Source organism: Zea mays, chromosome 6 (genome assembly GCF_902167145.1).
Source record: "Zea mays cultivar B73 chromosome 6, Zm-B73-REFERENCE-NAM-5.0, whole genome shotgun sequence".
In the NCBI taxonomy this organism is placed as follows: Eukaryota; Viridiplantae; Streptophyta; class Magnoliopsida; order Poales; family Poaceae; genus Zea; species Zea mays.
The window spans coordinates 172,943,819-172,971,055 of record NC_050101.1 but is presented as its reverse complement, the minus strand read 5'-3'; the positions used below and the strand labels follow the sequence as shown (position 1 = coordinate 172,971,055).

At 42.9% G+C, this 27,237-nt stretch overlaps 3 protein-coding genes across 9 annotated transcripts; 1 reads left to right on the top strand and 2 right to left on the bottom strand.

The window, feature by feature from the left end:
* Positions 1-1,792: 1,792 nt before the first annotated feature.
* On the bottom strand, positions 1,793-3,344 carry LOC103630663 (probable WRKY transcription factor 50). Its single transcript, NM_001351945.1, has 3 exons — positions 2,757-3,344; positions 2,475-2,621; positions 1,793-2,321 (listed from the first exon to the last, which is right to left on the bottom strand). Exons 1-3 carry the CDS (start codon positions 3,071-3,073, stop codon positions 2,120-2,122), a joined length of 666 nt encoding a protein of 221 aa, NP_001338874.1. The 5' UTR covers positions 3,074-3,344; the 3' UTR covers positions 1,793-2,119.
* A 10,943-nt stretch (positions 3,345-14,287) lies between these two features.
* On the bottom strand, positions 14,288-16,604 carry LOC103630662 (ras-related protein Rab7). Its single transcript, XM_008651714.3, has 7 exons — positions 16,361-16,604; positions 16,194-16,220; positions 15,819-15,918; positions 15,537-15,683; positions 15,086-15,166; positions 14,866-15,011; positions 14,288-14,712 (listed from the first exon to the last, which is right to left on the bottom strand). The coding sequence occupies exons 1-7, from the start codon at positions 16,414-16,416 to the stop codon at positions 14,649-14,651; spliced, it is 621 nt and encodes a 206-aa protein (XP_008649936.1). The 5' UTR covers positions 16,417-16,604; the 3' UTR covers positions 14,288-14,648.
* Positions 16,605-18,471: 1,867 nt separating this feature from the next.
* On the top strand, positions 18,472-25,988 carry LOC100193220 (uncharacterized). Of its 7 annotated transcripts, none has more exons than XM_020538786.2 (15): positions 18,472-18,669; positions 18,970-19,049; positions 19,293-19,391; positions 19,748-19,815; positions 20,201-20,271; positions 20,476-20,589; positions 20,860-20,943; positions 21,389-21,607; positions 22,118-22,249; positions 22,348-22,437; positions 22,863-22,952; positions 23,644-23,853; positions 25,064-25,174; positions 25,353-25,432; positions 25,537-25,988. In XM_020538786.2, exons 4-15 carry the CDS (start codon positions 19,782-19,784, stop codon positions 25,673-25,675), a joined length of 1,374 nt encoding a protein of 457 aa, XP_020394375.1. In that variant the 5' UTR covers positions 18,472-18,669; positions 18,970-19,049; positions 19,293-19,391; positions 19,748-19,781; the 3' UTR covers positions 25,676-25,988. The 7 variants fall into 7 exon arrangements, with proteins under 7 accessions (XP_020394375.1, XP_035815271.1, XP_008649933.1 ...); XM_035959378.1 differs by having other exon boundaries at positions 20,214-20,271; positions 22,863-23,000; positions 25,537-25,980; XM_008651711.4 differs by having other exon boundaries at positions 22,863-23,000; positions 25,537-25,980.
* The last annotated feature ends 1,249 nt before the right edge of the window (positions 25,989-27,237 follow it).

Below are 27,237 nucleotides of genomic sequence, written 5' to 3'. Positions count from 1 at the left end.
CTGATGTGTGGCATAGTCGGCGGAGTGGCCGCCCGCGAGATTCACGGTGGAGCACGTGGTCGAGGCCAAGCTCGGGCAAGGCGGAGAAATCACCCGAGGCTGAACTCAGCGTCGGGCGAGACGGAGATTGTGCTCGAGGCCGAACTCAGCATCGGGCGAGGCAAAGATTTATGCTCGAGGGCCGGTTCTGCTTCTCCCGTCGTATTAGATGTCCCACCGGGGATGGCAGGCGGCGTGCGCGTACAGTAGCGGGGGTGTAATCATGTTGTTGTGCTCGAACATGATTGTTGTCTTAGCTTGTTAGCCACTGTGCTCTTGTGCCGCTGCGTGGAGTAGGTGTGCGCATTAAATGCGAGTGTTCCCCACCAGTTTTCGGGTGCCTTTGTCTTATCTGTCGGACTTAGCTCGGGCGAGACGGACGGAGCGGTGGTGACCTCAAGCGAGGCGGAGATTTGCCTGAGGTTGGAGACCCTTGGGGAGGTGCCTCGGGTTAAGAGGTGTGGGTAATACCGAGCGGATCTCGGCGCCAGGTCAAGGCAGACTCCAGGTTGAGGATGACTCTTGACAAGAGTGGCCCACCCAACAGCGACACATGTAATTTACCAAAAAAAGAAGAGAAAGGGAGGATAGTGGGCCATGAGACTGGTGGTGGGGAAAGAGTGCAGGTGAAATGGGTCGCGGGGTGAGTTTTGGCCCACGCAGATAAAGCTTCTCCTTTTTCTGTTTATATTATTATTTTTTATTTCTTGTGTCTTCTTTCAAATAAAATCCAAATCTGTTTTGGTTTTAAAACCTAAATTTAAATGCAAAATTCAAAGAACCAACATGAAATGCAACAAAAAATTATATAAATTGCTTTATTTACCTATTTAGACTAATATTTCCAATATGCATCACACACCCTGTTATTTTGGATTTGTTAAAAATAAGTCCACATCGGTTATTAGTTAATTATTCTGGATTTTTATAATCATGTGGTTTATGGGGGTGAATCCTCCATTTTGGTAGATATATTGAAAGTCTTTCTTTCTATTTATTTTTAAGAGAAAAGTAGTTTTGAGAGAAAGGAAATCCTTATTTAAAGGTAGTCTAGTATTACAATTTTTTTAGAAGTTTTCACAATTTCACAGAATATAAATTTAAGGTGTTACACTAAAATCTCCTTCTTATTCAAAATGAATAAGAAGGAGATTTTAGCCCTCTAAGAGGATGTTTGAATGCACTAGAGCTAATAGTTATTAGCTAAAATTAGTTGAGTCATCCAAACACTCTAGCTAATAGTTTAGTCATTATCTATTTTTGGTAATTAGTAAATAGTTAGGTAGCTATTTGTTAGCTAGCTAATTACACTAATAATTTTTAGCCAACTAACTAAATACATTCGAACACCCCCTAATTCTCTCCGGTTTTGTGACCCCAAACTAGTCATTAGTGTGGATTATACATGCCCTTACATTCGCACTGCTTGTAATTTAAGCCCGGTCCAAGTGGGCCCAAACAATCCGATAGGGAAAAAAATCAAGTGTCGTCTGAAGAAACAAACAGTGGATCTAGTGGCACGCTTGGCTCGGTGTGCGTTTGTGCACATGTGTGCAATCTTATACACGCCGCACATTCCAGACTTGCGCAGCATACTAGATATAATCTAAGTATCTTGTGTCCAACGTTGGGACAGCCTCTGTACATCTTATTACACGGTCAATGCAGTATATGCTACATTTCCGTCCCGGACTAATAATTTAGCTGAGCTCAAGGCAATGGGAAATTAAACCTCTCTTGGAACCCAGCATGAACAGCAGCACCACCACCACTACATACTATTCGATCGCAACAGCCAGCCAGCCAGCCAGCCGCCGGCCCTTTCCATGATCGGAGCAGGAAAAGGACGGGGAAAAGAGGGAGGAGCGGAGGGGTGTGCTAGAAACCCAAACGAGAAATCCACCTCGGGAAACCGACCCACCAGCCGATCACCTATCGGGTGTCGGCCGGCCTATCCTACTACTACTTACTAGTGTATACCGCCGACTAGCTAGCTGCCAGCCTGCCATCTGGGAGTCGAAACCAGATAGGTGCGGTGGTAGGGTGGAGCGGACCGTACGTCGCGATGGGCCGCCGGGGATCAGTTGAGGGAGCCCGGTGGCTGCGTGCCGGCGACGAAGAAGCGGCCGGAGGCGGCGTCCTGGCTGGCGTAGTACACCGTACTGGGGCTGACGTGGTTGTGCATCCCCTCGTACGTCGTCACCACGTAGCTGGGGTCGTCCTTGTCCCGCTCCACCCGCTTCTTCACGTTGCACCCTTCCGTCGAGCACCGGTAGTAGTTCCTGCGGGCGCGCACCACCACGCATGTCATGTGTGACACTGTGATTGAGAGAGATGGCTAGCTGCTGCAATATCGCGAAATGCGCCTACTAGTGCTACTCCTAGCTAGCTAGTACTGGAGTAATTGTGATCATGTACTACAGATTACTAGTTACCTTGGGTTGGGGCTGTTCTTGACGGACTTCTTGCCGTACTTCCTCCACTTGTAGCCGTCGTCCAGGATCTCGATCTCCGACCTCGTCCGGAACGCGATCCGCGTCGTCCGCGGCCGCTCTGGCACCTCCGACGCCGCAGCCGCGCCCCTGAAATGCCCAGCACGAACAGCCCGGCCGGTGGGTACGGTTCAGACGAAATGAAGAAAGCCCCGACCCGACCACCAGAGAAACGGGTGCTAATTAAGCAAGCGTCGATCGAATCGACGCGCTCGCGCCACTCACCCAGCGGCTGCGCCGATAATTGCACCACCACCAGCGGCATCCGGCACCGGCAGGACGACGGGGCGGGCCGCGCCATCGGCGAACACACCTGGCGCGCCGGCGACCCCAGCGCCCGCAGCGTCGTCGAAGAGGAACTCGGAGATGTCGAAATGCTCGGCGAGCGCCGTCGTCGTCGGCGCGAGCGCGGCGGTGAAGCTGGACGCAGAGCTGGAGGTGGTGGAGCTGCCTCCGTGGGAGAAGTAGGAGGACATGGAGGAGGCGTCGCCCGCCGGCGCCGGGTGGTGGTACAGCACTGGGTGCGCTCCGACTGCCGCCATGGCCGGCTAGACCACCGCCGGGGAAGCTTTGTATTTATAGCAGTAGCGGCTCCGGGGATCGGTGAGCTGCCGGTGCGCATGGGGGAGTGAGGGATGTCGACGGGGGCTGGCGGACGGATTTGTAGCTGGGGTGTGTGTGTGTGTGATCTTGGGGGTTTTGCACCGGCTTCCCGGTGAGCTTCCTGCGCCGGCTGGGAGAAGGTTCGGAGCTGCTGCGGGGGTCGCCGCGCGCCGCCGCTTACCCGCCCGGCGTGCCACTTATAGCAGGGACGGGCGAAAATGTCTGCGGAGCCACGACTTCAAGGGGTCTTCGCCACGTAGTACCGTGCAAGGTGAGCCGGTGGGGAATTCGCTTCGAGTGGAGGAGGTTCCGGTCCGGTCCGGTCCGGTCCGGTCCGGTCCGATGTCCCGTGTCCGGTTCGCCGGATTCAAGCAGTTTTCAATTGCCGGCGCAATGCCGGTTGCGGCCCTTGCGGGTGCTCTGGTCTGCTGGGACGACTGTCGACTGCGCCCGGAACAGTGGACCTGGTTGGTGAGAGTGTGAGACCACTGTATACTACATGCATGTTGCATGGATGGATGAATTGCACCATGTGCTTGTATTGGGAGTCCAAATACATAAAGTTTGCCCACTAGAGTCTAGAGGATTATTACTCTCTTCACCAGTATAGTATACGGTATTTAATAATAAAAAAAATGTATGGATAATACAGACCTACACACTCTGACTACTCCATCGGGTTTTTATGTCACCTAAGGTTTTGTGCAGATCAGGGATCAGTGTGCTTTTTCACAATTTTAGAAAAATAATGTAGTATTCTCGTGTTTTAGAAAAATACCGATGTATTCTTAAATATTGCATTATTATATACAAAATGATGTTTGGTAGGTTAGCTAAAATCTCTGTTTTCAAAACTAAAGTACTGTAAATATTAAATATTGTAGTTATTTTAAGGTATTTTAAACTTAGATTTGGACCTCAGTTTTCAAAACTATAGCATTTTAAGTTGTGGTTTTATCATTACTAAAGCATGTTGTAGTATTTCGAAAAACTATGGTTTTTAAAAACTTTATTCCCAAACAGAACCTCAAACAAGACCTCGTACTTACTAAATCTAACTAGATTTATGAAAAACATCAATAATATTTGTAACTCCAAATAGACATATTTGAAAAATACATCTAACAATTATCATAAGTAACGATAATCTCTACGATACAGTTAGTTAAAGTTAAGTATATTTGATTTTTTTAATAAACGAGAACGGCATTCAAAAGGGACATACGTAATTATATGTTGACGGTCTTGCATTAGCACCTTCCAAAAATTAGGGCTACAATTAAACCTTGTAGCTTCAAAGCATAATAGATCCATGCATCTAGAGCAGGGTTTAAAATAGCGGGCTATAGCGGCGCTATAGCCTTTTGTATCGAAGGACCTAAAGCTACGATATTTCAATTTTAGACGCTATTTCAGCTACAACCGTTATAGCTCGATTTAGCTCCGCTAAACGTCATAGCTTTGGCGCTAAATATCCACACTATTTCTATTTTTCACGTTAGACAAAAAATAATGAATGCAATGAAGAAGGATGAGGAGGCTCAATGATATTTAAGGGACAAGATAAATATCGTAGCTTTAGATCCATGTCAATATCATGAAGAAGAATAAGATAAATATAAATTTTTTTCATACATAACAACCTGAACTTGCTTTATACATAATAAGATGATTCACATGATATTGACATGGATCAATAGTCCTCAAGTATGTGCTCCTTTTTCTTATTCAGATGACTCTATGCTTGATCAATAGATTACACTAATAAGTTTTTTGGTATGTACAAAATCATAGTATTGTGTTGCTACTATGTTAGCGAGATGGTAAATTCTTTAATACTCTAGTATTTAGAACTAAGTAAATCAATTAATTATCATGTTGTGCAGCTAGCTAGCTTGTGGCTAACTATGTTATTAAAGTGCTAAACACACTTGAATTCCATGAATCAAGTAATGTGTACTGTCTCTAGTCTCCTAGAGCCTTAAAAACATACTGGCCTTAGTAAAATATCTTGACTTTCATATATATATTTTGCATAAATTATGCATGTTTTTTTAAATCCGCTATTTGTTATAGTTGCGCTATGGCCGCGCTATAGCTTTGTAGCCTCGAAAAAAATGATGCCGCTATTTTAAAACTTGATCTAGAGTAGTCATAATTTTTTTAATTTATATATAGTACTAGTATTTTTTTCTTCCAACGGTCCGATGTAGGTAGTTAAGTTCTTCTAGTTTTGATTGTCTTTTAGATAATTTAATGAAATTAAGGGAGCATTTGGTTCATTGAATTGGTTTCCTATTCTTCCAATAATGGCGCCAAACGGGTCATGAGTGAAAGACATTTCACGTACTTTGTCTGAATTCATAGGAGGGGTGGTTTTATAGTGGCTGTCTTGGGCCCTATCTGAGATAGCTTAGAGCATCTTCAAGAGCTACTTAAAAGCATTTTCAAGAGCTCTCCATAAAACGACTCCTTAAAATCAGTTTTAAGAGACATCTAAATAATAAATGGAGGTATGTTTTAATCCTTTCTCCAACAGATCCCTTAAAGCGTCAGTTGTTTCTAGGGAGCCCAAAAATCCCCTCATTTGTAGCTACAAATGAGGGAATTTTAAGGGCTAGGAAAAAATTAGGAGCGCTTTAGGGGAACTGTTGGAGACATGTTTTTGTGTTTTTCAAAAAAAATAGATTTAAGGAAGACGTCTGGGGAGCTTTTGGAGATGCTCTAAGAAGTCTTTCCTAAATCCGTTTTTTTGGAAAATACAAAAACGTGTCTCTAACAGTTCTTCTAAAGCGCTCCCAACTTTTTCATAGCCCTTAAAACTCTCTCATTTGTAGCTACAAATGAGAGACTTTTTGGGCTCCCCAGAAACAATCTGTCGCTTTAAGGAATCTGTTGGAGCAAGGATTAAAATCTACCTCCAATTATTTAGATGTTCCTTAAAACTATTTTTGAGGAGTAATTTTCTGGGAAGCACTTGGAGATGCTCTTAAGCCTCGTTCGGCAGAGCTTCGCTCCATGATTTTCTAGCTCCGAGAGCTAAATCTCCAATATAGTGATTCTAAATGATTATGAAGTAGAAGTGAATCTATTTGACGAAAATCATTTGACAAATTGTGCGTGAAGTGATTCCCGAGGGGAGCAGGTTGGGAGCATTGGGAAACAATTTTTTTGCTCCCACTCTCTAGTATAAAATGGATACTAGATTCACTTCACTCCCACCATGGAGCAACTCAGTTTTTAGCCGTTTGGTTTCTTAGAAGTGATTCTCGCTAGGAGCAGAGCTGTGGGAGCTCTGTCAAACATCCCTTAATCTCCAGAAAATTTGGTAAAGTAGGTCATTATATGCTCCCGAAAATTATGGAGATAAAGTTATAAATCATTTCGTTTATTAATTTAGATTAAAAATATTTTTAAAACTATTTAAATTGATATTATAAACTACAACTCCACATTAGAGTTGAGACTTAGAGCCATCCCTGCCTCATACATGTGCTATTAGAATATAGACTACCGGTCAAACAACTTTTAAAAATAGCTTTAATTCATCTTCTAAAACCGTTTTAGGAGAATCTGGATCTATAACATTTATACGAGAAAACACACTCTGAATTAGGATTATAAATGCTAATGTATTTTTATAATTTGATCAAGCTAAAATAATTGAGTTAGGATGACAAAACTGTAGACAAACTATTGGCTACGGAGTATATGAAACTTAGCTCATTTTCATCGAATTTCTTACACTACATCTTTAATAATTTGCTTTAAGAGAGCACCCTAAAACTATTTTAGAATAGAGGAGACTAATGACGTAGCAGATTACCTAAAATTTGTCCTTTATATTTTTTATTTAAGGACATGGGAAAGGCTGAGAGGATGTTGTCTTCTTTATTTAGAAGAGATGATGGTATTTAGAGCCTTCTATACTAAGATAGAAGATATGTAGCCTCCTTCATGTTTTAAAAAACAAAAATACTTCCTCCGTCAAAATTTAAAACTTGTTTGCCTTTTCTATGTTAAGTTTGATCGACTCATATTATTCATTTTTTGAAAAAACAAAAAAATTCAAAGTCATACTTAAAGCATATTATATGCTAAATGATATCACGGTAAAAATCAATAATGATCATAGAATTTTTTGAAGATGAGTCGGTCAAATTTGGAATAAAAAATTTAAACGGATTATAAATTAGAATGAAGGGAATGAAGGGAGTAACAAAATTGATAAGAGATGCTCTTAGAGTGTTTGGTTTCTACGGACTAATTTTAATTTCTCTATTTTGTTTCGTATTTAGTAATTTAGAGACTAAAATAAAATAAAATGTAGAGACAAAGGTATGTTTGGTTTGGTGCCTAACTTACCACATTTTGTCTGAACTTTTCTGCATAAAGTTAGTTAATTATTTAATTCGAACGACTAATCTTATTTAAAGTGTGACACAATTAATCACGAATCAAACAAACCATAAAAATTAGTCACTAGAAACTAAATACTCCTTATATTAGTCGAGGAAAGATGCTTCATGCTTGGCTAATGAATCTTTTGCCTTGCATACGGAAACCGGCCGCTTTCCGTGCACGGAGCGCACCTCCCCTCCCCCGTGGCTCGTGAGGCCAGGACGACAGCCGTTCTCACCACGTCGTCCTCCCTCCTCCGATCATATCCGGCGACCGACGGCAGGCCCACACAAAAGTACAATGATTCGGGACGATGGAGCCGAACGTCGTCCAAGGCGACGTCTTTTTCACATGTCAAGGTCGCCGTTCGCACCGCATATTAAACTGGGATCCACGACGACGGCGACGTCGCCTTCCATTCCTCATCGATCTCAAACAAAAACAAAAATTTGCGTAACTAACGCAAGCCGAGCTGAAACGTGCGCCGTGATGGATCTCTATCCCCCTGCAGAGCGCGATCTAGAAGCCATGGACTGGCCTGATTCGCCGCAGCTTCGCTGGTGAACTTATTCGCGGCCCCCATGCGTTGCTGCGTCGTCGCCGGCTGATGCGTCCCGATTTCCCGAACGAGTAGCTGTCTGGTGTCGTCGTCGTCGGCCGAACCGAATCCGCCCTGCCCTGCGGCTGGTGCGAGCCCCGCAGCCCGCTGAAGTTCGGGCACGTACGGCCGACTTCTGATCTTTCTACACTACATGACCTCACAGACGTCGATCGGTCGGTTGCCGGGCATCGCGCAGAGACACCGATAGATAGATGCCCCCTGGCCGTGCCGTGGCGCGAGGGCCGGCGGGCCGGGCGGGTGCAGATGCATGTGTCGCCGTCGCTCGCAGAACGACGCACACGTGACACATCGACCAGTGATCACCATCTCTACCCGCCAGTGCCCACCTAGCTTAGGTTAGTGGATTGATGACCGCCGGCGAAGCTAAGCTACCCCTTTTGTTTAAAAGATGGGTTGCGAGGCGGCAGACGCAACTGAACTGATCGACCTGATGGCTGGCGGCTGGCGGCTGGCCTGATGATGGGTGGATCCAGGCGTAGTGACACCTGTGCGAGTGAGACAAAAGAAGCACGCGACCTTTGGAGGCTGAAACAAACCAGTGGCAATCAAGCTGGGTCGTTTTCTCTGATCTCTTGCAAACTGAACCTAATTATTTTGCTGTGGATGCTTATCACAATATGTGCGGCGCGGCCGGCACTGCGAGAAGACCTTGTTCGGTTATGATTTGGAGAAGATCGAGAGGATCAAGGGGTTGTTTGGTTCGTGGCTAAATGTGTCACACTTTGTCTAAGGTTAGTCGTTCGAATTGAAAAACTAACCTTAGTCACAAAAGTTAGGCAAAATGTGGCAAGTTAGCCATCAAACCAAACAGCCCCCAAATCTCTTTATATTTAGTTTTGACTAGCGAGAGTTTTAATCCTTTTTAATCCACTTCTAACCGAACAAAAGCTTAATTTCGCTATTACCCCCACAATCCATTTCAATTAATCCACTTCTAGCCAAACAAGCTGTCTAGAAGGTTTAATTTCACTCGATGTTACCTTTTTCTTATGCAATGGTTAGAGCATTGGGAGTCTTTTGAAAATTCACTATCTAGATCATTTTTAGAGAGTTACTAGAAAACATTTTTGTATTTTTTTACTCTTCAAGAATTTTTTATCTGATTTGTGTCTAAAGTCCTTATCCTTTTCTATCTTTGGTTAGCGAGAAAATTAGAATAGAAGATGGATAACCAACTAAAGAAGTTGTTGGATCACTAACATCTATATTTTTAGCAATTATGAACGATATAGAGGGTCTCTTGAAGTTGTTCTTATTACAATATCTCCGGGAGTCTTTCTAAAATTTACTTTCTAAATTGTCACTTTGAAAGTCATTTTAGTAAATTTGTTTTCTACTCTTATATCTTTATACTCTCCAGTCCCCAACAACTTTTTATATCTTGCGTGTACTTTACAATCATTCTCACTCTCCATCTTTGGCTAGCGAGAAATACGAAATATGTCTACACTTAGATATCCATTTAATGGCACAGTTAGAGGATATGTTTTCACCAAAATTTATATTTATGTAAATTATGAATGATATAAATAATCTCTTTTAGAAACTCTTACATCATACCCATAAAATTACTCCTTTATATGCACATCTAAGTATATTTTCTATTAAAATAGGATACATTTACACTAAAGCATTGGAACAGGCACTAAGGCCCTAGGCTCACCAGGAGTTGCTCCCAAGGTTGACATAGTGCACGCCCTCCAAATTCTAGAGCCCCATTATCCCACCTAGCTGGCACTAAAACATTGCAACGCAAGCCCCATAAGTGCAAGGATGGTGATCATGTTGCTAGCATTGTGTGTGATGGTTAGATGGAGCCCTGAGAGTGTTATTTGCCTATTTTTTCTAAGCTAAGAATGATGACATTTCTTGGAGCCATGACCTCCCTTTGGAAAGAGGCTATTGAGGTATCTTCCACCATCTATTGGTTGGTCATTTGGATGAAAAAACTTATTCTGTGGATGCGATGGTGAGTGGTGACAATACTAACGATGTCGTTTTCTTCCATGGAGGCATTATCTTGAAGAACTTACTTTAGTCCTTATGTTGCTTATTGCAAGTTTGTCCTTGGTGGCAATGATGTTTCGGTTGTCATGACGAGTGGACCTATATTCTCCATCATCCATTCTTATTCAAGATAGGACTAGGACCCAAGCTTGCTACTAGGGACAAGTTGGCTAGTGAGATGGGGGTAATGAGAGGACATGGATTTCTCATCAGTACGAAGACGATGATTGATTACTCATAGTGATGACCACGAATTTGATGCTCTACTTAACATGGTCCGACGACATGTTGTGTCCTTGCCTAGTCCTGGCCGATCCGACCGTGCCCTAATTAACATGGCAGATGGTTCATTTGTACGTCTATGTATCCTCTTATAGTACTATGCTCTAGAAATCATCTACCACACTACGAATAAATATTGTTATCCTGTTACCTGATATCCTAGTGGCGGAGCCAACCCGGAATCAAAATCTGATACAAAGCCTGGTTGGACGTGGTAGGTGGGTGGGCACAAACCGCAGAGACCGATGGTCGGGCGTGAAGAGTGACAGTCTGATAGAGAGGTCGAAAGTGGTCGGGCGGCACGTCTTGGTGGCTCCCGGCGCGATGGGGTGGGCTGGTGGAGCTATGGAGTCATGCGACGGTATGGAGACCAGGAGCTAGATGTGGCGCGACGTTTAGACTCCAGACGAGATGGGGATTTAGCATGGGCACACGACTATGTCTAGGGTTTAAGGTTTTCGACTTCAGGCGGCTCGAGGTCGGGTGACTTGGGTCATGCGGTAGGTATCTGGGCCACGGGGTTAAGTCCGGACACGTGTGTAGGTAGGGCGAAACCTAGACACCTATACATGCGCATTAGTAGTGTGCGGCTTAGAAGCGTGAACACAAACACGAAAAAAAAAACAAAACACAAACACGGAAAAAACAAACACTTTTAACGGACATGTGGATGCGTATATATAAATGTAGGGAAAAGATATAAACCCCAAGAGCTAGTTTGGGAGCTACGGGATAGAAGAGAGAGATTTTAGCCCTCCAATACCCTCTGAATTTATGTCTTCCAAACTAGCCCCAAATAAGTATGCGGGGCTGTTGCGAGTGCTACACTGCTGCTAGACCTGTCGCCAACGTTTCCAGATTTTAGAAGCTTCCACCCGGGCGGCTCACTCTCGCCTGCGCCACCCGAATTTTACCTCAAGGTAGGCCGACGTACGACGACGGGCCACACCGTGCGATTCGGCACGATCCGTCGCCGCGCCGTCACCGTCTCCTCCGTCTCTTCGTGAAAGACTCCCCTCGCGGCCACGGCAATCAAGCCGCGCGCACGGTCGCACCGAGCCACGGACGCTGGACGCTGGACGCAGCAGCAGGACGGCGGGAGTACGTACGCGTGCGCCCCCCGTCGGCCTCCGTTCCGTTCCTTTCGTGGGTGTCCATCCGGCCCCGCGCTTTTGGCGCGATTCGAGGGCACGGCGGCGCAGCTTGCGGTGGCTCCGTGGCGCGTTTACGGTTACGGATAGGGGTGGGGCCGCGCGGGGGGCCACCATCCACCTCAGGGCTTCAAGTTGCCCACGCGCGCGATTGCTCTCGAGCGGACGAACTTGCCGCGAACGCGGCCCGGCCCGGTTGCATTGTCAGCGCCGCTGGGGGGTGAGCACGTCATCTGGTGCACGTATACACTGCTTTGTTTCTTCCCGTCGGTTCAATCAATCAGCGCGGAAACTAAAGAAAGCTAGCTACTGGAAAGGGACGTTATTTGGTTGGTTGGGTATCACTTCAGCTGGACATGGATACATAATTACAAATTTTAAATGTACTAGCAGACAATGTCTGTTCCGTATCCTATTTTCCTTTTCTTTCTATGATTTGGATCGGAACGTGTATATATAGACAAAAATAGATAGATAGATAGGTAGATAGGTAGGTATATCCGTATATATACATATAGATATTGATGCGAAAGCGATTCTTTCATATGCTAGAAATGTTCAAGAATCAGCGAAGTGAATACAAACAATAGCAAGCATTATTGCACGTACGTAATAACTTGCAGTCCATGAGCTTAGATCCGAGCGGATTATAGCTGGAATTAAACGATAATCCCCCTCCACCAAACACTTTAATCATTTCTCGGTTTTCTAGGAAGTCGCTTCTTCTTACCACAGCGAGTACACGCTGTTTCGTTTATTTGGTACCACGACTCTCTGTACGTGTTTCCTGTGAAGCGCTCGCGTTTGCATCCTCTTTCACCCCGCCTCCATGCGCGCTTGCTCACATCCGAGAATACACAAATACATCACTACAGGCATTGGCGGCAGCAGACGCAAATACACACAGCGAGAAGTTGCACAGCCCGACCAATAAGAAAAGGTTGCACTACATCTACATCACTACAGGCATCGTACGTCCAATGAACCAACAAACTGGATCTGTAAAACGTGAAAGCTAGCTTCACCTGCTCCTTCATTAAATTAAGTATAAACAATAGCAAGAGAGAGAGGGTCATTGAGAATGACCAAAAGTGGGCGTTTGCAGCTTCTTTCGTGGTGGACCTAGCTAGAAGGATTAACCAAGTAGTAGTGGTCACAAAGGTTCTTTTTTTGTCCTTATCTACAACCTACTTGTTTGGGATACTAATTAACCAAGCACGTGCCATTAAGAGGGGACCGCGGAACTCTTTTTTTGCGTGTGGAGAATCTTGGGTGTTCCATGATACGATCATATTTTATGTAGTCCATATATATAAATCCTTAAGATAACAGTAATAATCGGTCTTTCTTATTTTCTCCAAAGGTTTTGAAAGAAAAAAAAATCGTGTTAAAATACCATAGTGTGGATACTGCTGCTGGTTACGGAATTTAAGCAAGTATATATAGAAACAACTTTTTGTAATCTAAAAGTGCAAATGAATCGGTACGTTGTCGCAGCTATATGTATGGTACTACCCAGATAACCATTTGTTGATGTAAAAAATTCTAATTAACACAGTAAACTTTAAATAGCCATCTCATCTCAGATGTTGACATATATGTAGCACACGTACGATCATATATCAAGTCTCTCTTATATACCTTTCCTTCGTCTCTCTTCCCCTAGTTCGTCTTTGAACCCAAGTATGGTTAAGGCAGAGTTGCCCGCCGCTGCCGGCTGCTCCCATCCTCGACGGTGAGACGCACGCCGATTGGCACATGAATTCGATCGCGGGCTGAGGATATTTGCACCTCGGAGCTAGGTCTTCTTCTCGAGCCCTCTTATTAGCCTGGCGTCCCAGCCACGCCGGATTGCACCTGCGCCCAATCGCGACGGGTGTGGAATTGACAATGGCTCGATCGGCATGTGTGGCGATCGAGGGGTGGTGTGCAGGGGAGCTTGAGCGCTCGTTGCCAGCGCCATAGAGTGGCTGTATCAGCATCGCACTCGCTCGCATCAGCGTCAGCGTCACACTCGCAGGGTTTGACCTCCCCGTGGGCCTTTTTTCCGAATCTTCTCGCTGGTAACTCGGCAGGATCCCAGAAGGCGGTCAGCACGGTCCAGGAAGCCGGGGTCAAGCCCTGTCCCCGGCTGTCCCCCTCCGGCCCTCCCTGCCGAACCCGACGACCTGGAGTATCCTTCAGGTGGCAGATGCAGGTGCACTCACTCACTGCCGCACCAGTGTTAAAAAAATAAAAAAAAAACCCATCTGAGTATCTGACCGAGGCGCCGGCAAAAGGCATGCGAGCGGCGTCGTGGGCAAACTCCTGCCGCGTGGTTTCCCAGCCAAGAACCAACCACCGTCAGCGTCAGGTTTACATCAGTTTCAAGGGTTGCAGTCTACATGCATGGCGTGCTTTCTGGCCACACGGACGGACCAGGGTGCTTGAATTGAATCAACGTTTTCATGCAGCAATCCACCATGCTCTGAATAGTCTCTACTCCGAATCATCACATGCAGGACCGAGTACCATCGTCTGCCAGGTGCACGCAGCACGCTCCGACAGTACAGCGAAGAGATGAACCAAACAAATCCCAGCGATTTTGTCCCTTTCCCCCCCGGATACTTTACAGCTTCGGCGTTACTATTTCAACGTCTGGCCATTTGCCTTTCTCGAAAATGTTTACACACATGACGAGAAATTATACGCCGTGTTTAGGCTTTAGAGTACTTAACTGAATGTTTAAGCATGGATTTGTAGATCACAACCGACATGGAGTTCCATCACTACACATGTCTTTACCCAGAAGTATATATATGTTCTGTTCTGCAAGGCCAGGTGTGGTTCTTATTGTCCATGCTAGGAGAGAAGGCGCAAGCAGAGCTTGCAAACGCCCCCCATCTGTGTTCTAGGTATCAGACGAATAGCACAGCCCCTGATGCCATAATTAAAATTAAGAATGGCTACACAATTACACAAAAGCTTGTTAAACAGCTGTCATCAGGTCTGTGAGCTTATTGTATACAGTAACATCCACGTAGTTCCAGCCTTCCAGGAAATGGCTGACTCCTAGCAAGCACATCCGCTTGTCTGTTCAGTGTCCGGGACTTGTTCCGCAACTGTCTTGAAGTAACTGGGGGGGGGGGGTGAAAAATGAACAAATAACAAACGCGTATTTATGATTAGAACTGCAAATCGATCTGAAAATGTTAAGCTCCTTTTTTTTATAAAAAAGGTTCTTCCTTGCTTTGTATCCGAACAAGAAACAGAAGACGCTTTTACTCACATGTCTTGGTCATGCTCATGCTCCAAGGCGAGCCTGGCGATGCATAGGAAAGCAGTGTCGACGTTGTGGTCCTCCTTCGCAGAGGTCTCGAAGTATGGAATATCGCCCTTGGAGGCGCACCATTCCCTCGCTTTCTTCTCCGGAACCTGCGGGAAAGGCAAAGAGACTGCAGGGTATTTCGAAGATATATAAGAAAGCTTGCGCATTCAGGAAAACTGACCATCCGTTTGCTCCCGCCATCTAAATCAATCTTGTTCCCGACCAAAATGAACGGAAAGCGCTGAGGATCCGATGGGCCAGCCTGAAAGGGGGACAAGATGGTGAATCCTTCGGTTAGAGTTAGAGTACTCAGATCATGCAACACGCATGCACTGTGCTTAACAACGAAACCGAAACGTAGGCAAGGTTCTGCCAGGCTTATATACTGCACGAGACAATATGGCAGACAAGTAGTAGATTGTTGGGATAAACGTTCTACCAGTTTTCTTTTCTTTTGATTTTGGGTGTAAAAAATGATTAAATGAAGTCATAACGAACTTGTCGTGGATGAGACTGTACTGATCATCTGAATATTTATCTTTATCTTTTGTATTTTATTCTCAACCACATGAGTAGCTGCTATTGTAACCAGACATCCAGAAAGATACATGGTCGTGGGAGATGTGGCTTACTTGATTGAGGAACTCATCATGCCAGGTATCGAGCGTATTAAAGCTTCTCTTGACATTGACATCATAAACCAGCACACAGCAATCGGCACCCCTGTAGAACGCCACGCCAAGACTCTGGAACCTCTCCTGTCCCGCCGTGTCCCATATCTGCATACACAGTAGGGGTAGGGGCATAGCATAACACTATACTAGGACGACCGCCGCATGCATGGCCCGTTTCCTCATTGGTGGCCGGTGCAAGTGCAGGAACGAGTTAGCCGAAAATCAGGCCAAGACGAGCACCTGCAAGGTGACGAGCCTGTCGCCAATGAGCACCTCCTTGGTGAGGAAATCGGCACCGATCGTCGCCTTGTACTGCTGGCTGAACTTCTTGCTCACGTATCTAGTCATTCGTCAAGCAAATCTAAGCATCTCCCAGTACACGGCGAATTCCTTGGACTTTGAAGGCATATACTTTCACGAGTAAAACATAAATATCAACCATACTACTACTCAATCATATCCAAACAAATGGACATTTCACTGAACAACCGACGCCTCTTTCGCTAAGCAAAAAAAAAAGGCAACAGACCAACTGAACGGATGAAGCAAAGGCAAAATAAACACCGGCCGGCCGGTTAACTAAATTAGTCATGAATGTGACCAGATGAAGGATACTGATTCATCAGCGACGTCTTGCCGACCCTGCACTCGCCAAACCACAAGATGACACCAATCCATGCGAAGCCGACGACGACGTTAAGCAAACCGCAACCGGGAACAGATAGAAGAGAAACGGAGGGGCGAGAATTAATGTTAAGCGAAGGTGAATTAAGCGTGCTGACCCGCTGTCGCCGAGGACGATGACCTTGAGCAGCGTCCGCCTCCGCCACGACTCCATGGGGGTGGGCGGGCCGCGCGGGAGAGGCGATAGGTGCGGCGGCTAATCGGCGATCGATCCTTACCTACACCTTGTATCACGACGACTCACGAGGCGCACGGGAAGCGGCGGGAGAGAAAGGAAGCAGAGCGTTGGAAAGGAAGCTGAGACTGACAGCGCGGGCGAGATTTGATCGGGGGCTCTTCCCTCTCCCGGTCTTCCCTTCTCCTGCACGTCGGCAGCTGATGCACGGGCGTGACCGTGACGCGCGCCACATTCGTTTCCGAACTTTTTGGAGTAAGAAAAACCTTTTGGAGTAAGAAAACGGAAGGCAATCTAGACTCAGAATAGAAAGAAAATTGGTTGTCCACAGCCTCAGTTTACATCAATGGGCCAAATTTGGCTCGGTACCTAGGTTCGGGCCAAACCCATTTGAGTTGAGCAAAAGGTCGAGATTACGATTACAGGCCGCGACAGAAAGACGCCGGTAGAAAAGACAGTCACTTCCTGAGGCAACGGCTACTTATCCAAGCAGCCATTAGATATAAGTGTGCAATTATATCTATTTAGTCTGTTAGATCTAGATCTAAATGTATATCATATTTAGTATTTTAACATTTTCACCATATCTCATGTAGCTTTATAAAAAAGTATAACAAACTATAATTACATATATGGTTATATCTATATCTAACGGAACAAAAGACCTGTTTGCACGCTTGCATCTAATGATTGTATGTATAGTAGCTGTTGCATCTGAGATAAATCATGGATATATACGGATAGAGATTTTGTGAGAATCTTTTTTAAAATTATAGAAATAGGGATTTTCTTCGAGAACTATCATTTTTTAAATAGAACTGTAAAAACAGACGTCCTCGGTCCTCCATTCTAGCTAGATCCCCACTAGTAAAACACAGGGAAAACCCACTTTTGTCTTTATAAGACAACAACTTTCTAAAGTGTGTATAAAATATAAACAAGATTCTAAAATACAAAAAAAATTATTTAATTAACGCTCTATATTTTTCTGTAAACAATAATTTAGAGAGTAAACTTTAAAACCAACTCTCTAAATATCAAAACCATCTCGAGGAATTCATTCCAAGGTCGAGCTCCACATATCGTACATCAAAACATTAATTCTACTATGGATTGTACTATTTACAGAGTAGGGTTAAAATAAGAGGTAGGATAAAAGGTGTGATGTAGTCTACTAGAGATAGTCTAAAGGAATGTTTGATTATATGGACTAAAAATATAAAGTCTAGCATGTGCCACATTGGATATTTGAATGCCTATTATGAATGTTCAATATAGTCTAATTATAAAACTAATTACACAGTTAAATACTAAATGATAAGACAAATTTGTTATGCCTAACTAATACATGATTAGCAAATGTCTATTGCAGCATAACATGTGCGAATCATGAATTAATTAGATTCAATAGATTTGTCTTATCGTTTAGTTTTCATCTGTGTAGTTAGTTTTATAATTAGACTATATTTAATATTTTAACTGGCATTTAAATATTCGATGCGACAACTAAAATTCAGTGTAGGTTCCAAATGGCGCCTAAGGCCATCTCTAACATATCACATATCATATCCCTGTTGTAAACTTCATTTTGTAAATAGTATTAAACAATGTTATTCACGGTGGTGAGTCTTCTATTTTATACGGTCCACCAAAGATAATCTAACAAAGTGTGAACGTTTTAATTTTCCAATTTAGAGAGGAATGACTTAGGAGCAGATGATAGTTCAGCGAGTCAAAATTACTTTTTCAGGACAGTAACCGTGGATTATATATAAATAAAAAAGATAAATTTGGTCAGTAAAGGGCCAAATTCAATTGATTGGAATAAAAGCGAAATGGGACAGTCAGGCAGAGACAGTCAGGCGTGCACATGGAAGGATAAGGTGAGTTGTCCATCCATCCTGGGGCCGGATCGTTCGAGATCCGCGCGCAAGCGCAACCCAATCACCCGCCCCCACGTGGGCCACGTCGATGCCGATGGCGTCCCGCGCAGGGCCCCACACCGCAGCTGCCGTGGAAAGTTAAAAGCGCCCGCGGGGATACACGACGACAACACGAGGAGAGACTGCGGCAGCGGAGTGCAGAGAGCGGACGCAACGCAACACCGCCCACTCTCTGTCACTGACGATCGAAGTGAGGAGCGCACTGAAGCCAGCCGCCGATGAGTCGCCTCCTCTCGCGGCAGCACCTTGCCGCCGTCCGTCGATCTGCACCCTTTGCGTGCGTGTCCAGGTGATCCCGCCTCTCGCCCTGCTACCCCCCCCCCCCCCCCCCCCCCCCCCCCCCCCCCCCTCCTCCCGCGATCTGTCGCGCGTGCAAACTGAGGTGCCGTTGCGTGGTCTGATGCGAATTGGGGGGATCGCACTGATGGTGGTGGGCAGTGCGGACCCTGTGGTGGCGATAGGGTTTCGTGCCCTGCTAAGGTTGTTCGGACAGTCGGGGGAGCTGTGTGTGTGGTTACTACTTACTACTCGAGGCCGCATTTGGTGTGGATGATAAGTTGGCTTGGGCCTGCGCCTGATTGATTTGCAGGTGGCTGCACACGCCGTCATTCGCGACGGTTTCTCCGCAAGAGGTTTCAGGTTCCAGCCCAGCGGAAGTGCAGAATTTTGGTAACGACTCTGCTTGTGTTTTTTTTTCGTCTTCGAAACCAATGCTTATGTTTTTCTTCCCGACTCAAGGAGTAATCCCATGGAAATGGAACCATGTGACTGTTCACCAGGCTACATACGTGTGTTCACACTTTCCAGCCGAAGAAGATATGCTGTTTACACCTGCATTTAGATGCACAACAATGCGCCAATGCGGATCTAGCTTTGAGTTGTCTCTGTCTCAACCACAGTTGTTCAGTGCAGGGCAGCTGGACAGCATCTGCTAACTGGAACTGGATAGTCGATCCCCTGAACGGTGATAAATTCATCAAAGTTGCTGAGGTTCAGGGAACAGAAATAAAGGTATGCTTAGGGATAAATTCTCTTATATTACCCATTTATTCTTGAAAAAGTTGAAAACATAATCCAACTACATTTAACATTTTCAACTTTTCCCAACCTTAACAAAAAAAACAGCGGTTAATTTGTTATATATAATTTTATTTTCCACTTGCCTCTTATTTTGGTAAGGATGTGTAACTTCATCATACCACTATGAAACTGCTTAGATAGAATTCTTGCCCATCGAGAAGTTGTATTTAAACTCGTTTGATATTTTCAGACTGTTATTTGAGGTTAGAGATGTTGTTGTTGAGATCTTGTGTCAAGTATGTTCTCATACAATATGTGATGTATTTTTCTCTTTTTTCCTTGTATAGCCATTCGTGGAGAGTTTATCTAAATGCCCAAAGCATGGACTTCACAACCCACTTAAAGCTCCAGAGAGGTGTGTTTGAGCATCTTTTGTTTTGAACTGTATTTCAGGGCTAACTTATTTTGGTACCCAAAAAAGGAGCAATGTAACATGACAGTTTATTAAGCCCGAACCACTTATATGCTCTCTGTCCTTTGAATCTCTCATTAATATTAACATTTCGAAGTTGGTTGTTACTCTTTACTTGAACATTGAAGTTTATGCTATGGTACAAATATTTTCTTGCCATTATGTCCCTAGATATCTGACATGTGTTCCAACATCATGATAGAAAAAAGGACACTGACACAGAGTTTTGTTACATCATAAATAAACAATCTTGGTAGATTTTAATTTTCACGTCTCCAAGTTTTAAATCATTATTTATCATAACATCTTTGCTCTTTTCTTTAAAAAGCTCTAATGTGCAGGTACCTCATGTATGGAGATATATCTGCAAAAGCTGCGCATATGCTGGGCCAACCTGCAGTATGCCATCTTGTCCTGTTGATACTAACATTATTTATCTGCATTTTATCCTTATCAGCATTCTCCAAATGATACTAGTATGAATGTATGATTGGATTGATCTGCTTTGTGAAATACTTTACACTGCAAAATAAGCCATGTTGAGAAGAGGCACAGTTAGTAATTTGGTTTTATGGCTCATTGTTGTTAAAATGTTCATTGCAGGTCTTAGATTTCTTTGCTAAACTTATCCAGAGGGTATCTCCCAAGAGCTACCAACAAGCTCTTGCAGAAGTTCAAGTTTCTCAAAAGTTTTTGGAAAACTTTTGTGGAGACCAGGTATTTCACCCTCTGTTTGCTTCTTTACACACACACACACTTCATTTGCATGATGAAAAAAGCTATCATGTGTAATAGTCTATCCACTAGTGTTGATCTCATAGTTGTAAATTTTTTTATAACGTAGTTGTAATGTGTTAAGAGCATGCAGAGCTAGCAAAATGGTCTAGTCTGAAATGTGCAGATTGGAAGAAAATACTCCAGTTTGTAGATTCAAAGAATTTCACTCGTCTTCTCATTACTCAGTATTCTCTTTGTTTGGTGTAACAGGTACGCTTTCTGGCAAGGTCATTTGCTGTACCAGGTAACCATCTTGGACAAAGAAGTAATGGCTACCGTTGGCCATATGGCCCAGTAAGTGTTCTTAACAGCCTCTTCTGGCCAAAAGAAAGTTTTTGGACTCTTTAGAGCACATAAAAATTCCATGTGAAATAACCTAATTATTACAAATAATTTTCAAGAGGATCAAGTTAATTTTTATGGATAAGTCCTTGTTCCTTTTGAGTTATATTTCAGCTTAAGTTTCAAGATATGCCTTTTCATCTCTTGGGGTGGGGCATATCTTTCAACAAAATTTGCATACTTGTTAGCTGGTTGAATAAAAGTTTTACTATGCTAGTCAAATTGGCTGTTGACATGTCTGTATTGCTGAGTGTTGACACATTCGAGTGAAGTCTGCATGCAAGCTGTCACATGTTACATGACGAATAGTTCTATTTTATACTGTATAATACGAACATTTGTATTTTTTATTCAAATTTATGACATGTTAGAGCTAATAGATCTAGAATTTGTGCAGGTTGCAATTATCACACCATTCAATTTTCCGTTGGAGATCCCCTTACTACAATTGATGGGAGCACTATACATGGGAAATAAACCAGTACTCAAGGTTGACAGCAAGGTTAGCATTGTGATGGAACAAATGATTAGGTTGCTTCATGATTGTGGATTGCCAGCAGAGGATATGGATTTCATAAATTCTGATGGTGCCGTAATGAACAAGCTTCTGTTAGAGGTATGAATGGTTATTCTATGATTCGATGGTACAAGTTACAAAAAGACAGATAACTAGATAAGGAAACACAATTTTCAGTGGGGTCATGGATGTTACTTTGGATCACAGAATTGATTGTTTGAAATTTTTAACATTTGGTCTTGGTTAGTTTACTTACTGTTATGTTCTTTGACAAACTAGTTCCATGTTTGAAACATGTGCCTGTTTCTTTGTTTTAACATTTTAGTTTAAGAATTAAAGAGTTCATCTCATTAATAATGACCAATATGTTGTGCTTCAACCAATTCAGGTAACATTTTTATATCTTGGTCTTCGGTACTTCTTTTAGGGGAAGTATGCGGCACATAACATTGTGTTCTGCAATTGAGGTTTAAAGAAATTATCACAGAAGAATATGCTATCTGCCTGTTTATATTCATTCAGTACTGGAAGTCCTTGTCGACCAAGTGGACTTAAACTCTGCTTTTAAGTTGAAGTTTCCATGCTTGAATTTTTTGTGATATCATGTAGGCTAATCCGAAAATGACCCTTTTCACTGGGAGTTCACGGGTAGCAGAGAAATTGGCTGCTGATTTGAAAGGCCGAGTTAAATTGGAGGATGCTGGTTTTGATTGGAAAATTCTTGGTCCAGATGTTCAAGAGGTCTAAAGCTATATTTCTATTCAATGGATAAAAATCATATAACCACAATCAGAATTGTGACTTGACTGGATTTCTGTGATTTGTGACCAAATAAATAGGTTGATTATGTTGCATGGGTTTGCGATCAGGATGCTTATGCTTGTAGCGGTCAGAAATGCTCTGCTCAGTCTGTTCTATTCATGCACAAGGTAAAGACTGTCAAATGTGTGTTACTTTGCTAATTATCTAGGATTGTTATTGTGGACTGTTCATCGCTGATGAAGCATATAATGTTCCTGGTTGGTTGATCTATGACTTGTGATCGGTCCTTTGGTGTTTTATTTTCTAGTAAGTTGGTCAATCTCCTAGGGTTGTTACCTCTCTAATCATATTGATCTAAAAGTTTTGGATCATTATATATCTGCTCAAGAGGATTAGAAAAGAAAAGAAAAAGGCATCGATCGCTGGTACTGGGAGCGGGTGACAGTTATTGTGGATGCATGTGCTATTGTCGGTTAATGAACTTCGGAAGCTATTTAAGATCTTACAATGCCCTTTGGCATATTTTAAATGGAAATCAAAGCACTCTGTTTCTTTGTTATTTATTTGTTGTATAATTTGCTTCCACTTGCAGAATTGGTCTTCTAGTGGTCTGCTTGAGAAAATGAAGAAACTTTCTGAAAGAAGGAAGCTTGAAGATTTAACAATTGGTCCAGTCCTTACAGTAAGTCAGGGGCGGAGCCAGCCCTTTTTTGGGGGTCAGCTGACCCCGGTAAATTTCTGAATATCTAATAGAAAATGGTGTTAATAACAATAGTTCTATAGTGAAGATCTAGTAGAAAATACTGATGACCCCGATAAAATTTTTGCTAGCTTCGCTACTGCAGTAAGTGGACAGTTCTGGATTGTAATCACAATTGTTCTTTGTAACTAAAATGATATGGTGTCGTGTTGGGAACAAACAGTAGTTAAAAACTTAATCAAGCAATAAATGGAACCAGGTAATAATATATTATTTTCTGTTATTTTAGTAGATGTGAAGGGCAATCCTAGTCTAGCGGTGAGAGTTGTCTCACCGAGTCACCAGGTTGAGGGTTCGAAGATTTGCCTATCCCTTTTCTAAACCTTACTCATGTGTGTGTAAGAAGAGAAGTTTTTTTTTTATTTTAGTAGATGTGAGGGTGTCCAGACATCAAATAGTGTGTAAGAAGAGAAGACAAAGGAAATTGTCTTTGCACAGTACAGGTTTTCATATAAAAGGTCAAATATGTGTGGAGAAAGAAAAAGAACATGTAGCTATTCATCACTATTTTTTTGTCTCAACTGTTTATATGGTCACAACTCACAACTGGATTAGCGGTATAAAGTTTTTCTGTTTCTTCTTATTAACATATCATGGATCTTTTCTGATCCAGGTTACTACAGAAGCCATGATAGAGCACATGAACAACCTTCTCAAAATAAGAGGATCAAAGGTTCTGTTTGGTGGTGAACCGTTAGCGAATCACTCAATTCCCAAAATTTATGGTGCCATGAAGCCTACTGCTGTATTTGTTCCTCTAGAAGAAATTCTAAAAAGTGGGAACTTCGAGCTTGTGACAAAGGAGATATTTGGTCCATTCCAGGTAATAGATCCTAGGTGTAATTATGTTACCATAATGAAAATAATACAATAATGCTTGATAGTCCTGGCATTCCTGACACTAGTATTACAAATCTCTTCCAAAAATATATACTCCCTCCGTTCCAAATTATAATATGTTTTGTTTTTTAGGTGCTTTTGCTAAGCACCTAAATATTCGTAGGGCCTCTAGATGAGTTGGTTAGTGGTATGAGTAGCACTCCTTAGGTATTGGATTTGACTCCCTGTGGGAGCGAATTTCAAACTGTGGTTAAAAAAATTCTCTCGTCTCTTCCACGTCAAAACACCGGTCTAAGTCCCGGTCGCGGTTACGGTCGTTTCTCACATGGGCTACGGTGCCGCTGTGTATGAGTGGGGCAGGGTCTGGGCGGGTTTCTCGACATGCGTGAGAAGGTCTTCTTTTTAATATAATGACCGAGGTTGTCTTATCCCTGCAGGTCGAGTTTTTAGATACATGGTAAAATTTATGAATCTAGAAGTACTAAAACATCTTATAATTGGGATGAAGGGAGTACTATAGAAGGATCTGTATATCTGTGTACTTGGGCCTAGCCCACAGCCCACTAGGGGTCCATATATCTGTTAGGGTTTTCACTGTATCGAACTACTGTTCATTCACTCCAACATATAATACCATTATTCGTGGATATGAATCACAAATCTGCGATCTATTTTTAGGGTTAGTTTGGAAACTCAAATCCCCACCAGGATTGGAGGGGATTAATTTCCCCTTCAATCCCCCTCCAATCCCGGAGGGGGTTTGAGTATTCAAACTAGTCCTTGGAGTTAATTCATGGCTTTATTTTGTTCTAAGCAGTAAGATGCAATGATGCATAGAACTTCGGAAAAGGAAATTACTTGATGCCTGGCATTCGTATGAGACTAGTATGAATCCAGTATAGCAATTATTAACCCCTTCCTGAAACATCTACGAGATGGAAAAATGTTAACGACTACAGAAAGGGCATAGTTTATTTGTTTCGGACTGCAACATGTACCTATAGTTTTTTTTTCTACATTCAATTCAAAGCTGCATGCGCATTTTTTAAACCAGTCTTTGTTGTCGTCCTTATCACCCATACTAACAGTTGCTTTGTCAGGAGTTAATCACATGTTTCTATGTTGTTGACCTCTTCTATTAGATCTGCTTAATCTTAATGATTAAACTGTCCTATTCTGATTCCACAACCCAGGTAGTCACAGAATACTCTGAGGATCAGCTTGAGTTGGTCTTAGAAGCCTGCGAAAGGATGAATGCGCATCTGACAGCTGCAGTTGTCTCAAACGACCCGCTATTCCTGCAGGCAAGTCGGTTCAACTCTCTGCAAGTTTGTTTAGCCCCGCATTTCTCACATGGAACTTAGTTTGATAAAGTCAGGGTTTCTTCAGCATGATCTCAGGATCCCCCCCAAAAGCATCGCTGTCAGTAACCAAACACTTGAATGACTTCCGAACGTTTTCCTTATCTTGGTTTATTTTCAGGATGTACTTGGGAGATCCGTTAACGGGACAACCTACGCCGGAATTCGAGCGAGGACCACGGGCGCTCCACAGAACCACTGGTGAGCCAGGACCCAAAAATTCAGCTTGGCATGCACGGTTACAAGTAGGCATACATGAAACTATATACGGCAACGTAACATTTCCGTCCCACTGCAAAATCCAGGTTTGGCCCGGCCGGTGATCCGCGAGGCGCAGGGATCGGGACTCCGGAAGCCATCAAACTTGTCTGGTCCTGCCACAGGGAAGTCATATATGACGTCGGGCCCGTGCCCGAGAGCTGGGCGCTTCCTTCCGCGACCTGATTAGCTAGACGAGGATAGACTATTCCATGTCATCACGAGAAATAAAAGGGGAAGATAAGCGAAGCCAGCAGGACTGGAGCGACCGACCGAGAGCGAGTGGCTGCATGCCTAGGCATTCATTCTCTGCACGCAACTGCACTTTCAACCCTGGAGAAAACATAATAAATGCTCGTTCCCCTGTACTTGAGATACATGGTACTTGGACCGGAACGTCGGACAACTCGTCTGTTCGCAGCTGCACTGGGTTATCTTCTTAGGCCTTATTTGTTTATTATATATTCTAACAAATTTTATATTAACACTTAGTTTAAAATTTGTTAGATTATATAATCTAAATAGATTATAATTTTAAACAAACACCGCCTTAGATAATTATATAATCTAGCTTATAGATTATATAAGCAAATGTTGATCTGCTTATGGATTATTATAATCTAGGTATCTAGATTATATAATCCAACTAATAATCAATATTGTTTTTTTATCTCTTTAACTTATTTTAAGCTAGATTACATAATCTAGAGAGTAAACAAACATGACCTTAATTCTTTGGACTGAAACTTTGTAACTACCTCTCTTTGAGTTACTGCAGCTCGCCCCGACAACTGAGGAATATTTCACCATGTATGATGTGACACTCAGGTGTGCCATTTGGTTCACGAATTGTAACGTAAATGACAACGATAATAATTCACAATCAAGTGACAGCGGAAGTTTAAATAGATTAGCATAGTTTTTAGTATGATATCTGATTACAGTTAGACTTAAACAAACATGATTTAACGTTATATGTTGTCTATCCCATTACAATTATGTGAACCAAATAGCACCTCAGTTGCAATCAAAATTCCTTTTGTTATCTGTTGCATGATTGGTTTGATCGCGACCAACATAAAAATCTCCTTCGTCAACCCTTCAACATTCGCCTGCAGACCTCTATCGGCATACTCCTCAAAATTTCCATGCACCTTATCTAGTTCCAGACAGGAAGTCATAGGTAGAATGTTCAAACACCCATATTGGGTAAACCAAATGTGGTAAATAAGGACATAATTGCTTTCACTCAACAGTGGGAGGTCTTTACCTTGTTAATTATTTCTCACAATGCTTTCTCAATGGAATCATTATGGATTTTTTTAAAATACGTAAGGTGGTGAAATATCGAGAGCTTGTACTTAGCATAATGCACCCACTGGTACATACTATGTTCCTATATTGGTAAGGTAGACTAAATTCGATTTTTGATATATTTTAATTATAAGTCCTAGTGGACTTAGTATTCTGAATCAAAACATAAATGATAGCATACATGTGTACAAATGAAGTCACTCTGTGACTTGAAATAGTAAAATCAATTATGGTACAACTAGTGAATTCCTTTCACTAAAGGATGTCTCCCATCTTGATGATTGCACCTATATGTTTATAATGAAATCCAGCTGGATTTTATACATCTCCCATATGATGCATATCAAAACAGGTAGTTATCATATAAGATAAAACATTTAGGTAAAACCAAATTATGCTTAAGCCTATAACTTAAGAACTTACATCAGTCCTCC

Bases quoted from the DNA above. Each gene is read 5' to 3' on its own strand.
- LOC103630663 (NM_001351945.1), bottom strand. From the start codon at position 3,073: ATGGCGGCAGTCGGAGCGCACCCAGTGCTGTACCACCACCCGGCGCCG. The intron at 2,622-2,756 runs GTGAGTGGCGCG...TGGGCATTTCAG, and splicing joins ATTATCGGCGCAGCCGCTGG to GGGCGCGGCTGCGGCGTCGG. The intron at 2,322-2,474 runs GTAACTAGTAAT...GCGCGCCCGCAG, and splicing joins AAGAACAGCCCCAACCCAAG to GAACTACTACCGGTGCTCGA.
- LOC103630662 (XM_008651714.3), bottom strand. From the start codon at position 16,416: ATGGAGTCGTGGCGGAGGCGGACGCTGCTCAAGGTCATCGTCCTCGGC. The intron at 15,919-16,193 runs GTATCCTTCATC...ACGAATGACTAG, and splicing joins AAGACGTCGCTGATGAATCA to ATACGTGAGCAAGAAGTTCA. The intron at 14,713-14,865 runs GTGAGTAAAAGC...CCCCCCCCCCAG, and splicing joins CATGAGCATGACCAAGACAT to TTACTTCAAGACAGTTGCGG.
- LOC100193220 (XM_008651708.4), top strand. From the start codon at position 18,599: ATGAGTCGCCTCCTCTCGCGGCAGCACCTTGCCGCCGTCCGTCGATCT. The intron at 20,272-20,475 runs GTATGCCATCTT...TGTTCATTGCAG, and splicing joins ATATGCTGGGCCAACCTGCA to GTCTTAGATTTCTTTGCTAA. The intron at 25,433-25,536 runs GTGAGCCAGGAC...TGCAAAATCCAG, and splicing joins GGCGCTCCACAGAACCACTG to GTTTGGCCCGGCCGGTGATC.